Genomic DNA, 14,257 nt, shown 5'->3' with positions numbered 1-14,257 from the left:
GATATAAGAAAAAAAGTTTGCAAGGAAAATATAAGTAAATATAAGAAAAACAAAATGGAAAATTAGATATCCAAATGCACGAGTTAGGAGGAAACATTTATCACAGGGATAACACAATCCTTGCTGAAGAGGATAAAGTCACGTTGTGTGTTATTGTCCTTTAGGAAATAGTTCAGCTTTCTGCCTCCAGAACAACTCAGTAATTTATGATGTCCTCTGCCCAGAGCACAACCCCATACATTACATACACAGCAGATAAAACCCTCTAGAAGAGGAAACCTACGCAATCTTCCATAGTTACAGTTCTGTCTCATTCTCAGATCCTCCGTAGAGCGATGGAGATGATTACCGGCAGGGGCACTTGGGGCAGGAATTCGATCTACAGGAGACAAAGAAAAATTTATACAGGTGAAATCTGTGACAAAATATACATAGATACAATATATTCTAAACGAGAATCATAAAAACAAAAATGTAAGCAGAAATGTGTTTATATGGCCTCATTTAGAGGTTTTTATGGCAGAAAATCTTGGGAGAGAGAAAATCTGCATCCCCAACTATAGTTTTTGGTTGTAGTTAAAGGAATCTTCTACCTACTTGGTATGGTTTTGTTTAACACTAGCTCCCTACCATACCCTTGCCAATTTATTTTCCCCTATATTTAATGACATAACAGGTTCTACAAATGTATTACTAGAAACTTTGATGACTTTAAAAAAAATAGGAGAAGGAGGTCCGGGTGTGTATTCAAGCAGTACCAAGGTTTAATTACCAGTTGCACTCCACCAATTCCGGGTGGAAAAGAAGTGACAAATCTGTTGAGGGCACTGCCTTCACTGTGGTCTTCTGTACCTGTTACTATAGCATTGCCCATAGGAGATTGCTAACCACTGAACATTTTGAGAAGTATTGCCATATCACAAGTGGGATACAGTATAATAATACAAGCCAACAGTTGTCTGCTTTACCTTGGCTGGCTATTAAAAACAGGGGGCCCCACATCAATGACAGTGCCACACATGATCCAGCATTTATACAGGCCGGATCACGTGTTGAACTGGCCAATCACATCCATGCCAAGTATTGGCATGGATATGATGGCTCCAGAAGTGCCCACAGCCGAAAAGCTTGTTGATTGGCTGCACTGCAGCCTTTCAACAAACTTTATTCGGCACCAAAACCAAACAGTAAAACAGACTTCCAGGAAAAAGTACGTGATTGGAGTTTGGTACTGGACACTAGGTGTCCAGTACGAACCCCAAACTTTACATTTCAGATTCTCTCATCCCTAAAGAAAACATTAAAACTCCAGCACAGCAGAAGACAAGACATTGCAGACACACAGATGTAGCCCTTAACTCCCGGGACAGCTCTCACACATCGAGACTGTCTGCTGGATCTGGGACAGTTGGGAGCTATGCTATGGGACACTACTATGGGGCAAAACAGTAATGGATCATCCATGTGAACATGTACCAATCTCTAGTTTTATATTGAATCACCTACTGTAACTCATGCTCAAGAAAAGTAGATTCAATATTAATCAAGTTTGTCCTCTGTTGATCACATCTACCTTACTATGTGTAAAACTCATGATCCTTTACTCACACATATCTTCTATAAAGAAAAAAAACATAAAAATATATATTTTTTTATCATAAACAACAAAAAAAAATATAAAAAAAGCAATCTTCCAAGTTGTAGTTATGAATAATTTCTTCAACCTACTGGTAGTGGTGGAGACAGATTTTCCAATGTCCACCAACGATCGGTGAATGGGTTTCTTTGTTTGGTGTCTGTGTTTCCTTAATAGAACAAAACTAACTTTCTCCCTGAGGTCAGGCTTGAGTATCCCATCTTCTACCTGCTTTTCAATTATGTCATCTGTAGAAAGAAAATTGTTAATTTCATGTTCACAGCACTGAAAGAGAGATGACATGAAACATTTTATTTGCCTTGTATTGTCACCTTGGACCTGGCACCAAGGGCAACTTTCAGTTTGCCAATAAGTTTCTCAAACAAGACTTTTTCATGAACCAATGAAAATGTTGTACCTATAATCTGTGGGAGGGAATAACCATCTAAATCCAGCAACACAGTTCCTGTCTGGAGACATGTCCGCAGCTCGAATAGGCTGTGTAGGGTCAATGTTGACACATGTGGCTTACTCCACCTTTCTCCACCTTCTTCTACTGTCTCTTCAAATTTTATCCACCTAATGAAAGCAAAAAAAAAATAATGGTACAATAGATAATTTTCATGACGCTATTACAAAGAAACTTGTGATCAGAGGAAAAATATTCTCATAGGAAACAGGTTTTCCGTCTACCAATTCGAGTAACTTCATCTTTGTCCTAAAAGTAAATAAGTGGCAGGTCAACTGGACTGTACAAAAGTTATGATCTGTTTGAGATGGTTTTCATGCACCGTAAGCCTTATGCACAGTATAACATGTAAATAGCAATGTTAGTAACCATTATTTATATAAAGGTCATATGAAAACTTTCAATAGTATGATGAATACAGCCGGAGAGAGGCAAAAATAATGAAGCACTCCCTTCAAACTTTAATATAATCATTAATGGTCAAATTTTACTCCCCCAATCAAAGTTTTAATCCTCTTAATATATTGCAGTCATCATATTATATAACGTTGTGTATTTACAATTACTCATTTTGCCTTTTTACCAGGATAATTCTTCTCTTTTCCATTAGGTCTATGACATCACGTGATTAAAAACTGAGTAGCTGGATCTTTGTAAGATCTATGTAGAAATAGCGAGTCTCTTTTCTCTGTATGAGTCATAAGTCACAGCAAAATTCCCTGGCGGGAGGAGGAGGGAACAGCTGGGTCAGGAGTTGAAGAGGGGAATGATTTATGCAGGGAAAATAGACCTCCTGTTTCTATACAGAGCTAACCCCAGGTTCACACTTGCGTACCGGGACTTTGCGGAGGGCTGCATACTTCCTCCGCTAAGCTCTGCCCACTTCTGCACTTCTTCGGTTTAGGTCCGCCTACTTCTGCATGCGTCCTGCGTACCTATCTTTAACATTGGGTACGCAGGACATGCAGATGTATGCGGATGTATGTGAATGCGTCGTTTTGACGTACCCGCCATCTGCACAAAATGCACAAAAAACAAGTTGCGTTCCCGTGCGGTCGGCGGGTGCGTCAAAACAACACATCCACATACATCTGCATACATCCGCATGCCCTGCATACCCAATGTTAAAAATAGGTACGCAGGATGCATGCAGAAGTAGTTGGACCTAAACTGAAGAAGTAAGGAAGTGGGCGGAGCTTAACGGAGAAAGTACGCAGCCCTCCACAAAGCCCTGGTATGCAAGTGTGAGCGTAGCCTTAGACAGATTCAGGTAGTCAGCATTTAATCATGTGATGTCATAGACCTAATGAAAAAGAGAAGAATTAGTTGGGTAGAAAGGCAAAGTGAGCAATTGTAAGTACGCAGTGCCATAGAATATGATGACTGCAATATATTAAGAGGTTAAAAACTTTGACGGGAGTGCTTCTTTAAGGAGGCAAACTATTAAAAATTGATCTTTAATGATTATATTAAAGTTTGCTGACATCTCTAAAAGAGGAATTCACACACTGTAACTGGTGGCATAGAATATGGTGAGATATTAAAAGTAATAAAATGTTTATGAGATATAGAAGTGTATATTAAGTTCAAAGGTCCATATACTTGTTCCACACTATACAGGCAGAAATCAAGTCAATGGTCTTCAACAACAGGATTATATGAAGTCTTAGTAAGGAAATAGTTAGTCTATGAGTCTTTGTGTAAGTTGCCCAAACCAAACCTGGTAATAGTGTCACCCAAAAACTGACATAGGATCCATAAATAGCAATATAAAATTGACAGTAGTGTGCTATAGAACCAGGTCATCACTTTTGGGGTTAGCAAGACAGTACTAATTCCTAACACTACCTCTGTTGTGGTCCTGAAAGGACTCTCGCTCTCAATTGGTCAGTACCCAAGTGTAGTCCTAACGTAGACGGATTATACCCAAACTTTAAATCCAACGTGTTTCAGCAAAGTTCATTTTCATCACAGGAATAAACAGTGTGAGGCCCACTAGTGTGGTAAGAAAATAAAGTGAGGAATTGATAACTGAGCATGGTGGCAGATAGTGAGCAGCATAAGACTGGTGCACGTCTCACTAGCAGCGAGTATCTGAACACAGGCCTGTGAGCGCCACTCTGTGATGTCAGATGTAAACCTGAATTCGAAGCATAGCTGTATACTTCCAGGCTCGTGAAAGGAACAACGTGATTTACAAGAGCGCTGCCATAGTGACATCAGTATACAAAGATACAAAGAGCCATTACTCAGTCGATACTGACCTGCTGAGCTATACGCAGAGCAATAATGGAAGTCGCATAAAATATACAGCTCTGGCAAAAATTGAGAGACCACCACATCAAAACCCTGTCATGGGCAGCCCAATCTCCAGACCTGAACCCCATTGAAAACCTCTGGAATGTAATCAAGAGGATGATGGATAGTCACAAGCCATCAAACATAGAAGAACCTCTTAAATTTTTGCACCAGGAGCAGTGTGAAAGACTGGTGGAAAGCATGCCAAGACGCATGAAAGCTGTGATTAATAATCATGGTTATTCCACAAAATATTGATTTCTGAACTCTTCCGGAGTTAAAACATTAGTATTGTTGTTTCTAAATGATTATGAACTTGCTTTCTTTGCATTATTTGATGTCTGGAAGCACTTTTTTTTGTTTTAATTTTGACCATTTTTGTTTGTAAAAAAAAAACTACATACATTGCTTGGAAATTTGGAGACGTTGTCAGAAGTTTATAGAATAAAAGAACAATTTACATTTTACTAAAAAATATACCTATAAAGAGAAAAATCAGACAAAATGACAATTTTGTAGTGGTCTCTTAATTTTGGCAGAGCTGTATATATAGAAGCAATAGGATATAAAGAGGAGCGGTGAGTTGTCCAAATATGTCACATTAGTAACGTCAGCATACAAAGTGCGGCACATCAGCACTATATAGGAACACCAGATAACACATGCTGGACTATATCTAGTGCCACTATAAATGGCAGCATGGGTAAGTAAAATAAGGAACATATTATATGCTGAGCATCACAGAGGGACCAGACCAAAAATATGACGGAATTGGGACAGATAAAGGAAATTCAGTGCACCAGTGAAGAAAAGGTCATGGTGGAGGAGAAGAACGTGAATAAAGTAAGCCAGATGGAACCAAATGAGAGGGCCAACAACCATAGAGGAGACAATAATATGTCCAACTAGAATGGTAGCTGGTGAGAGAAGTAGGAACGGGAACGATAAGTGGACTTCATGATGACCACTGACCTATATGAAGCAGCTATATTTAAGGCCATCTGTTACCATTGCCGTTAATCTGAAAATCCACCATGCTTCTTTTTGTGGAAATCCCCACCTCTATTCCCCTCATGGTCATTGATCACATGCTGAGCAATGGGTATATCACCAGAATTAGTGATGCCCCCAATGTGCTCCCTCACTCTTCTTCTGAACTCACAAATAGTCTTCCCTATATATTCTTTTCCAAAGATACATGTGGCCTTGCTGATAACCTATTTTGCTTTGCAGTTCATAAATTCTCTCACATCAACAGATTTGTCATAATTGTCAGAGTAACATGGGAATACAATGTCCAACCCATTTGTCACACTATTCTGGGAATAAAATACATTAACAAGTCTACATGTGATCTTCATTGGAATATGTAAAAAAACCTTTCCTTTGGACTTTCCCATATTAATCACATATGCAGCAGAAAGCAGACGCCTTTGTGGGTGAGAGCAGACCTTGTAGAGTAAATCGAAGACTACAAATAACAACGGCCTTAGATTACAATATTCTCGGCTTACAATGTTCTTGGATGTGAGCCATCAGTACATTCAATATACACTGCCACAGGCAGGGTCGATCCGCGGTGCATGTGACGGGCAGGAATTTCCAGCCATTGCAGGCATTTCTATAGAAAATTCCTCTAAATGAGTGCTTTACTAGATATAAAGAGTGTGTGGTGGGTCTCCTGGGGTCTCCCTACTGGTAACTATGCCTATATATTTTTATGCAGTGTTTATTAGTGTATTTTGTTAGGCTGTCCAGCTGACTTTTTCACTTTTGCATGGGGTCATGTTAGTTTACTGCATATAGATACATGTCTTATCTAATAAGCACATAATCACTTTGATTCAGTTTATTCTATATGTGTACTTATTGTGTATCCCATGTATGCTCACAGCAATATCTAGCTGCATCTATGTACCTACTTTTGGCTTTTTACTGTTTATATTGAGGGGGTTTTCCCGTGCGGGACCCACTGTTGCTGCTGTACTAGTGGTTACTGCCTTATGTGTTGTCATTTGTTTTATGTATCAATAAAGGTTATATTCTTTTATGTTTTGGCTTTTGTGTGAGGGTTTTTCTTTGGTATTTTGTTATGCTCATACCTTCATGGCCCGTGTAGGGTTATCATCTCGGTGTTTATTATTTTTTTTAGATATAAAGAGGTAAATATATACAGTACAGACCAAAAGTTTGTACACACCTTCTCATTTAAAGATTTTTCTGTATTTTCATGACTATGAAAATTGTACATTCACACTGAAGGTATCAAAACTATGAATTAACACGTGTGGAATTATATACTTAACAAAAAAGTGTGAAACAACAGAAATGATGTCTTGTATTCTAGGTTCTTCAAAGTAGCCACCTTTTGCTTTGATGACTGCTTTGCACACTCTTGGCTTTCCCTTGATGAGCTTCAAGAGGTAGTCACCAGAAATGGTCTTCCAACAATCTTGAAGGAGTTCCCAGAGATGCTTAGCACTTGTTGGCCCTTTTGCCTTCACTCTGCGGTCCAGCTCACCCCAAACCATCTCGATTGGGTTCAGGTCTGGTGACTGTGGAGGCCAGGTCATCTGGCATAGCACCCCATCACTCTCCTTCTTGGTCAAATATCCCTTACACAGCCTTGAGGTGTGTTTGGGGTCATTGTCCTGTTGAAAAATAAATGCTGGTCCAACTAAACACAAACTGGATGGAATAGCATGCCGCTGCAAGATGCTATGGTAGCCATGCTGGTTCAGTATGCCTTCAATTTTGAATAAATCCTCAACAGTGTCACCAGCAAAGCACCCCCACACCATCACACCTCCTCGTCCATGCTTCACGGTGGGAACCAGGCACGTAGAGTCCATCCGTTCACCTTTTCTGCATCGCACAAAGACACAGTGGTTGGAACCAAAGATCTCAAATTTGGACTCATCAGACAAAGCACAGATTTCCACTGGTCTAATGTCCATTCCTTGTGTTCTTTAACCCAAACAAGTCTCTTCTGCTTGTTGCCTGTCCTTAGCAGTGGTTTCCTAGCAGCTATTTTACCATGAAGGCCTGCTGCACAAAGTCTCCTCTTAACAGTTGTTGTATAGATGTGTCTGCTGCTAGACCTCTGTGTGGCATTAACCTGGACTATAATCTGAGCTGCTGTTAACCTGCGATTTCTGAGGCTGGTGACTCAGATAAACTTATCCTCAGAAGCAGAGGTGACTCTTGGTCTTCCTTTCCTGGGGCGGTCCTCATGTGAGCCAGTTTCTTTGTAGTGCTTGATGGTTTTTGTCACTGCACTTGGGGACACTTTCAAAATTTGCCCAATTTTTCGGACTGACTGACCTTCATTTCTTAAAGTAATGATGGCCACTCATTTTTCTTTACTTAGCTGCCTTTTTCTTGCCATAATACAAATTCTAACAGTCTATTCAGTAGGACTATCAGCTGTGTATTCACCAGACTTCTGCTCAACACAACTGATGGTCCCAACCCCATTTATAAGGCAAGAAATCCCACTTATTAAACCTGACAGGGCACACCTGTGAAGTGAAAACCATTCCCAGTGACTACCTCTTGAAGCTCATCAAGAGAATGCCAAGAGTGTGCAAAGCAGTCATCAAAGCAAAAGGTGGCTACTTTGAAGAACCTAGAATATAAGACATAATTTCAGTTGTTTCACACTTTTTTGTTAAGTATATAATTCCACATGTGTTAATTCATAGTTTTGATGCCTTCAGTGTAAATGTACAATTTTCATAGTCCTGAAAATACAGAAAAATCTTTAAATGAGAAGGTGTATCCAAACTTTTGGTCTGTACTGTATATACAGCTCTGGCAAAAATTAAGAGACCACTGCAAAATTTTCAGTTTGTCTGATTTTTCTCTTTATAGGTATATTTTTGAGTAAAATGTCAATTGTTCTTTTATTCTATAAACTACTGACAACATGTCTACAAAGTTCCAAGCAATAAATTTTGTATTTATTTTCTGAAAATGAGAAATGGTCAAAATAACAAAAAATGCAGTGCTTGTAGACCTCAAATAATGCAAAAAACAAGTTCATATTCATTTAGAAATAACAATATTAATGTTTTAACTCAGGAAGAGTTCAGAAATCAATATTTTGTGGAATAACCATGATATTTAATAACTGCTTTCATGCGTCTTGGCATGCTTTCCACCAGTCTTTCATACTGCTTTTGGGTGAACTTATGCCACTACTGGTACAAAAATTTAAGCAGGTCTTCTTTGTTTGATGGCTTGTGAATAAAAGTAGCAAAAACAAGCAAGTGTGAACTTAGCCTAAAGGTCATTCTTTTGGCCTCCATCTGGGAAATGGGGTATTGAAACCATTAACATATATGATCAGAGTTTTCTCCATTGTACACATTCAGCTAATTGTACAGACGCAGTGTGCACTAATTCTAAGCCTGGTAAATTACAAAAAACGTGAAACTAAAGAATGTAAATATCTTACATTTCTGCCGCTAAGCTAATCCTGCTCAGTTTGTTTTCCTCTTCCTTCATTTACTAGAAGTTGCATGACTTGTATTATGGATTACAGCTAAAACAAGGGGAGGCTTTAAGGAACTCTATTAAGAATTTTGATTTTCTTAGAAAAAAATGATTGTTAAGCAGATGTACAATCAAACAGGCCCCGTAATCCTAAGCTTCCTAAACCTTCCAGGCCTGCAATGTTTGCCATCCTCATCTTTATAAGTGAGTAGCCGTACAATAAACGAGGAGGAAGAGTGTGGAAGCTGCTAAGTTCCTATTCAGACAGCGTAGGACCGTCCCGATCAGGGTCACCTTGTCTACGGTGGGATGGCTATTATGCTATTTTTGATCAAAAACAGTATTACTAAGAACCCTGAGTTATTTAAATGCACTTTTGCTTTTTACTTACCGTATTTAGTTACAGCAGGGGTTTTGCTTATTTTGTTTCTTGTAGGTTTTCTAAGTTCCTATTCATGCATTATGGGCAAATAACAAAACTTGATTTCTACAAGATCAAGAGCCACCACTCCAAATCATGGGAAAAATGACTTTTGTGAAGCATGAAAAGATACCTATTTCAGATTTCAATTCTTAATTTTCCCCGAAGGTCAATCACTTGTGAAAAGTTTTTTTGTCAGATTACATCTGATTTTTTTAGGTTTGAGCAATAAAATACCCTTGATCTTACCATTGGAGACCCTTCTAACAAAAAGTAACCATCCAAAGTGGACAAAATAGTTACTGTAAATATTTGATTGAAATGTAAAAGCGTCATGTTATAAAGACAACCCCTCTTTAAAATCAAGCTAGTGTGGTACCCCACCGACAGCTCCATGTATGTCTACTCTCTAACATGGAAAGCTGCTTTTTTTGGCAAAGTGACTTTTAATAAAGGGAAAAGGGCTAGTTCAGATGATCTTTTCTCCTCGTCCTTTCCTTTTTTGCTGCAGAGACTCACCCATGTAATTCAATAAGTGCACAAAAAATGGATGCCATCATGCATGCCATACTGTTACCACCGTTATGGAATTTCTTTCTAGTGGATATATGGCAAAGAACACTTAAGAAACAAAATTTGGCTTGTTATCCATTTTTTAAAAAAAATTGTGAATAGAAAAACTAAAGCAATAAATGGACATACGGTTGAAACGTGGATGTGAAAAACAGTCATAACGAACATCAAATGGAAGAAAAATTCTGTGGTTTTTTTCTAGATGAAAAATGGACAATTTTGTACATGCTCATCTGAACCCAACTTTAAGGAGTATCTATCATGTAAATTAATTTTTTAATGAAAGCTACTACCTAACGTGTAGCAGATCCAGGCTTCAAGTCTGGAGATCCCCACCGATCACTTAAACAGTTGGCCTGTTGCGTGCTACTCATGCAGAATCCCTGTTATGATCCTTAGTGGTTGAGGATCACAAATTACTCCAGCAAGGTGACTGAACATAGGACAAGCTCTAGGGAGGTGGAAAACTGGACTGACCACAAAACTGAACCTATCCAACCACACTAGAGGCAGCCGGTGAACGTGTCTAAAATCCTAGACGTCTCGAGCCAGCCTGAGGAACTAACTACCCCTAGAGAGAAAGAAAGACCTCTCTTGCCTCCAGAGAAATAATCCCCAAAAGATATAGAAGCCCCCAACAGATAATAACGGTGAGGTAAGAGGAAGGCACATACACAGGGGTGAAAGCAGATTCAGCAAAAGAGGCCCACTAATTCTAGATAGCAGAAAATAGAAAAGGGGTCTATGCGGTCAGTAAAAAACCCTTACAAAATATCCACACTGAGATTTCAAGAACCCCCACACCAACTAACGGTGTGAGGGGAGAAACTCAGTCCCCTAGAGTAACCAGCAAGTAAGAAATCACATTTTAACAAGCTGGACAAAAAAACATGATGAACGCTGATAATCAGAAACTGAACAAACAAAAACTTAGCTTGTCTTGGAGAGACTGGGAGCAAGGTAGTCACCAGGAATCTGAAGAGCACTGAATACATTGATAGCAGGCAAGGAACTGAGTATCCAGGTGAGCTAAATAGGAAACCAACCAAGGATAACGAACCAGGTGATGAAGCCAACCTGCAGAAAGACAACACTACACAGTACCGCTTGTGACCACTAGAGGGAGCCCAAAAATAGAGTTCACAACAATCCCTGAGCTTCAATAGAAAGTTTAGGAGCCTGTACTGTAACCTGAGAGCTGCGGATTGGCTTTTTGAGTAGTTGTCAGGGTTCACAGGATCCAGACCCCAACAATCTGCTACACATGTTGGGTACTACCTATCAAGTAAAAAATGAAATTATAGGTAACTCTGAGGCATTAAAATTCTTATTATATCATCTTTTTTTCCCAAAAAAATTACTATTATCTGGATGCAAATGGAGGATTATGGTAATACATGCTTTTAGAGCAGAGATGGGGAACCTCAGGCCCCCGGGGCCATTTACGGCCCTCGGGGACCTTTTATCAGGCCCCCAAGCAGATTCTCAGGGACCGCATTCTTGGGCAGGGAGGTGTATTTTGATTACAACCAGCTCATTCATTTCTTCTTTCTCTGTTAGCACACACACACAGTGTTCACTACTGAACACTGAAGGGCATGCAATGAAAGATTACGTCCTGACACCAGTGCCACAGTCATGATGCACTTTGTGGGCAGAGTTTGTACAGCCCCTGAAGGATGGTATGAATATCCAAATGGCCCTTGGCAGAAAAAAGATTCCCCACCCCTGCTTTAGAGGCTCATTTCAATTTTATAGCCATGTGATAATTGGTTTTGCTTAATCCTACCCCAATGGATGAAGATGATGGAATTGGCTATTAACATTATATTTTATCTTTGCCTTGACTTGAGGTAGAAAAAAGTGAAGCCATAGACTTATGGGAAATATAATATTTGGAATGTAGTTCAATAGGTAAGTTTATTTTCGTCTGGCTAGTCGGTGGGGTTGTCGAGGACTATGTGAGCACAATAAGGTCCTATGGTGATATGTGGCCTACAGAGAAAATTCCTTGTGGATTTTAGCTTCTGACTCGTTAATCGCCTCACTTTAATAAGTTTCATTTCTCCGGGCTCATGTAATTCTTTCATTAGACTTTAAAGCGGGATTTGTTTGTGCTCTCCTAATAAGAATGCATGTGGTTGTTTCATTAGTGCGCTAATTTGTTTCAGGTTGACACATATTACTTATTGATGTCACTCCTTCCCTGATTACACACCCGGCAATTAAAACAGTCTCAACTGAATTAAAAGCTCTAAACTTCTTGTTTCTTCAGATTTTTACCCACAAAGGCCAAAAACTATGAGGGCGGTAATATTAATATGCTCACATATTAGTAAAATAAATCCCTTCATTTTCCCATAAAAGACTTTCCCGATGCTTTTGCAATAACCATTCACATGACATAATTGCAGCAATAGCATCAATCAATTTGACATAGTCAGAAGTACAAATACTGTACACATTAGGTCATTAACATTTTATGATAGAGAGAAACTCGGAGACTTCAATACGACGAATGGGGACCGTGACGAAAATGTCTGGAAAGTGCTGTGCAATATGATGGCGCTATATAAAGGCCTGCAAATTTTACACATCAAAATATGTAAAGTGCATAAGTGTTCGTGGGAGTAAAAGGGGAGGGAGTAAAAGGCCCCTTTTACTCCCACAATCACTTACGCACTTTACATATTTTGTTGTGTAAAAATTACAGGCCTTTAGCGGTTTATGAACAGCACTGCAGCACTTTATTACCTTTATACTGAAATGCACTTTGGCACCACACTTGTTCTTATTAATGATAAGCTGATGCCTAAGTCACAATCCTTTTAAGATGCAATCACATATGGCTATCTTATGCCATGATTTTTTAATCAAAACAACTGATCAAATTTTCTTCATCAAATAGATATCGATAGTTATTCACTCCCTCCTTTTTAGGTTGGTACTATATTACCCCCACTCTTAGATTGAGAGTCCTGATATACCCATGTGATCAAAATTGTTGGTACCCCTCGTTGAATGACAGAAAAACCCACAATGTTCACAGAAAAAACTCGAATCTGACAAAAGTAATAAATAAAAGTTCTATGAAAATGAACAAATGAAAGTCAGACATTGCTTTTCAACCATGCCTCCATAGAATAAAAATAAATAAATAAAACTTATGAAATAGGCCTGGACAGAAATGATGGTACCCTTAACTTAACCCCTTACTGACCTCGGACGTACTATACCGTCCGAGGTCAGCTCCCCTGCTTTGATGCAGGGCTCCGCGGTGAGCCCGCATCAAAGCCGGGACATGTCAGCTGTTTTGAACAGCTGACATGTGCCCGCAATAGGCGCGGGCAGAATCGCGATCTGCCCGCGCCTATTAACTAGTTAAATGCCGCTGTCAAACGCAGACAGCGGCATTTAACTACCGCATCCGGCCGGGCGGCCGGATATGACGTCATCGCCGACCCCCGTCACATGATCGGGGGTCGGCGATGCTTCTGAATGGTAACCATAGAGGTCCTTGAGACCTCTATGGTTACTGATCTCCGGTGGCTGTGAGCGCCACCCTGTGGTCGGCGCTCACAGCACACCTGCAATTCTCCTACATAACAGCGATCTGATGATCGCTGTTATGTAGCAGAGGTGATCGTGCTGTGCCTGCTTCTAGCCTCCCATGGAGGCTATTGAAGCATGGCAAAAGTGAAAAAAAAAAGTTTTTAAAAATGTGAAAAAAATAAAAAAAACATAAAAGTTTAAATCACCCCCCTTTCGCCCCAATCAAAATAAATCAATACAAAAAAAAATCAAACCTACACATATTTGGTATCGCCGCGTTCAGAATCGCCCGATCTATCAATAAAAAAAAGCATTAACCTGATCGCTAAATGGCGTAATGAGAAAAAAAATCGAAACGCCAGAAATACGTTTTTTTGGTCGCCGCGACATTGCATTAAAATGCAATAACAGGCGATCAAAAGAACGTATCTGCACCAAAATGCTATAATTAAAAACGCCAGCTCGGCACGCAAAAAATAAGCCCTCACCTGACCCCAGATCACGAAAAACTTTTTTGCAAAGTTTGGAATTTTTTTTCACCACTTAGGTAAAACATAACCTAGATATGTGAGGTGTCTATGAACTCGTACTGACCTGGAGAATCATAATGGCAGGTCAGTTTTAGCATTTAGTGAACCTAGCAAAATAGGCAAGCAAAAAACAAGTGTGGGATTGCACTTTTTTTGCAATTTCACTGCACTTGGAATTTTTTTCCCGTTTTCTAGTACACGACATGGTAAAACCAATGATGTAATTCAAAAGTACAACTCGTCCCGCAAAAAATAAGCCCTCACATGGCCAAATTGACAGA

General features: G+C 39.5%; 1 protein-coding gene across 2 annotated transcripts in view; it reads right to left on the bottom strand.

Moving 5' to 3' along the window:
* SLC4A5 (solute carrier family 4 member 5) overlaps positions 1-14,257 on the bottom strand; it is a 126,553-nt gene that overhangs the window by 77,570 nt on the left and 34,726 nt on the right. For both annotated transcript variants that reach the window (XM_077263110.1, XM_077263111.1), the window contains exons 3-5: positions 2,055-2,215; positions 1,729-1,884; positions 284-379 (exon numbers count right to left, since the gene is read on the bottom strand). In XM_077263110.1, the coding sequence (XP_077119225.1) occupies positions 284-379; positions 1,729-1,884; positions 2,055-2,215 (413 nt within the window). The remainder of the gene's footprint in view (positions 1-283; positions 380-1,728; positions 1,885-2,054; positions 2,216-14,257) is intronic.

This window comes from Ranitomeya variabilis, chromosome 5, assembly GCF_051348905.1.
Source record: "Ranitomeya variabilis isolate aRanVar5 chromosome 5, aRanVar5.hap1, whole genome shotgun sequence".
NCBI lineage: Eukaryota > Metazoa > Chordata > Amphibia > Anura > Dendrobatidae > Ranitomeya > Ranitomeya variabilis.
The sequence above is the reverse complement of the archived record's forward strand: the minus strand, read 5'-3'. Positions and strand labels throughout refer to the sequence as shown.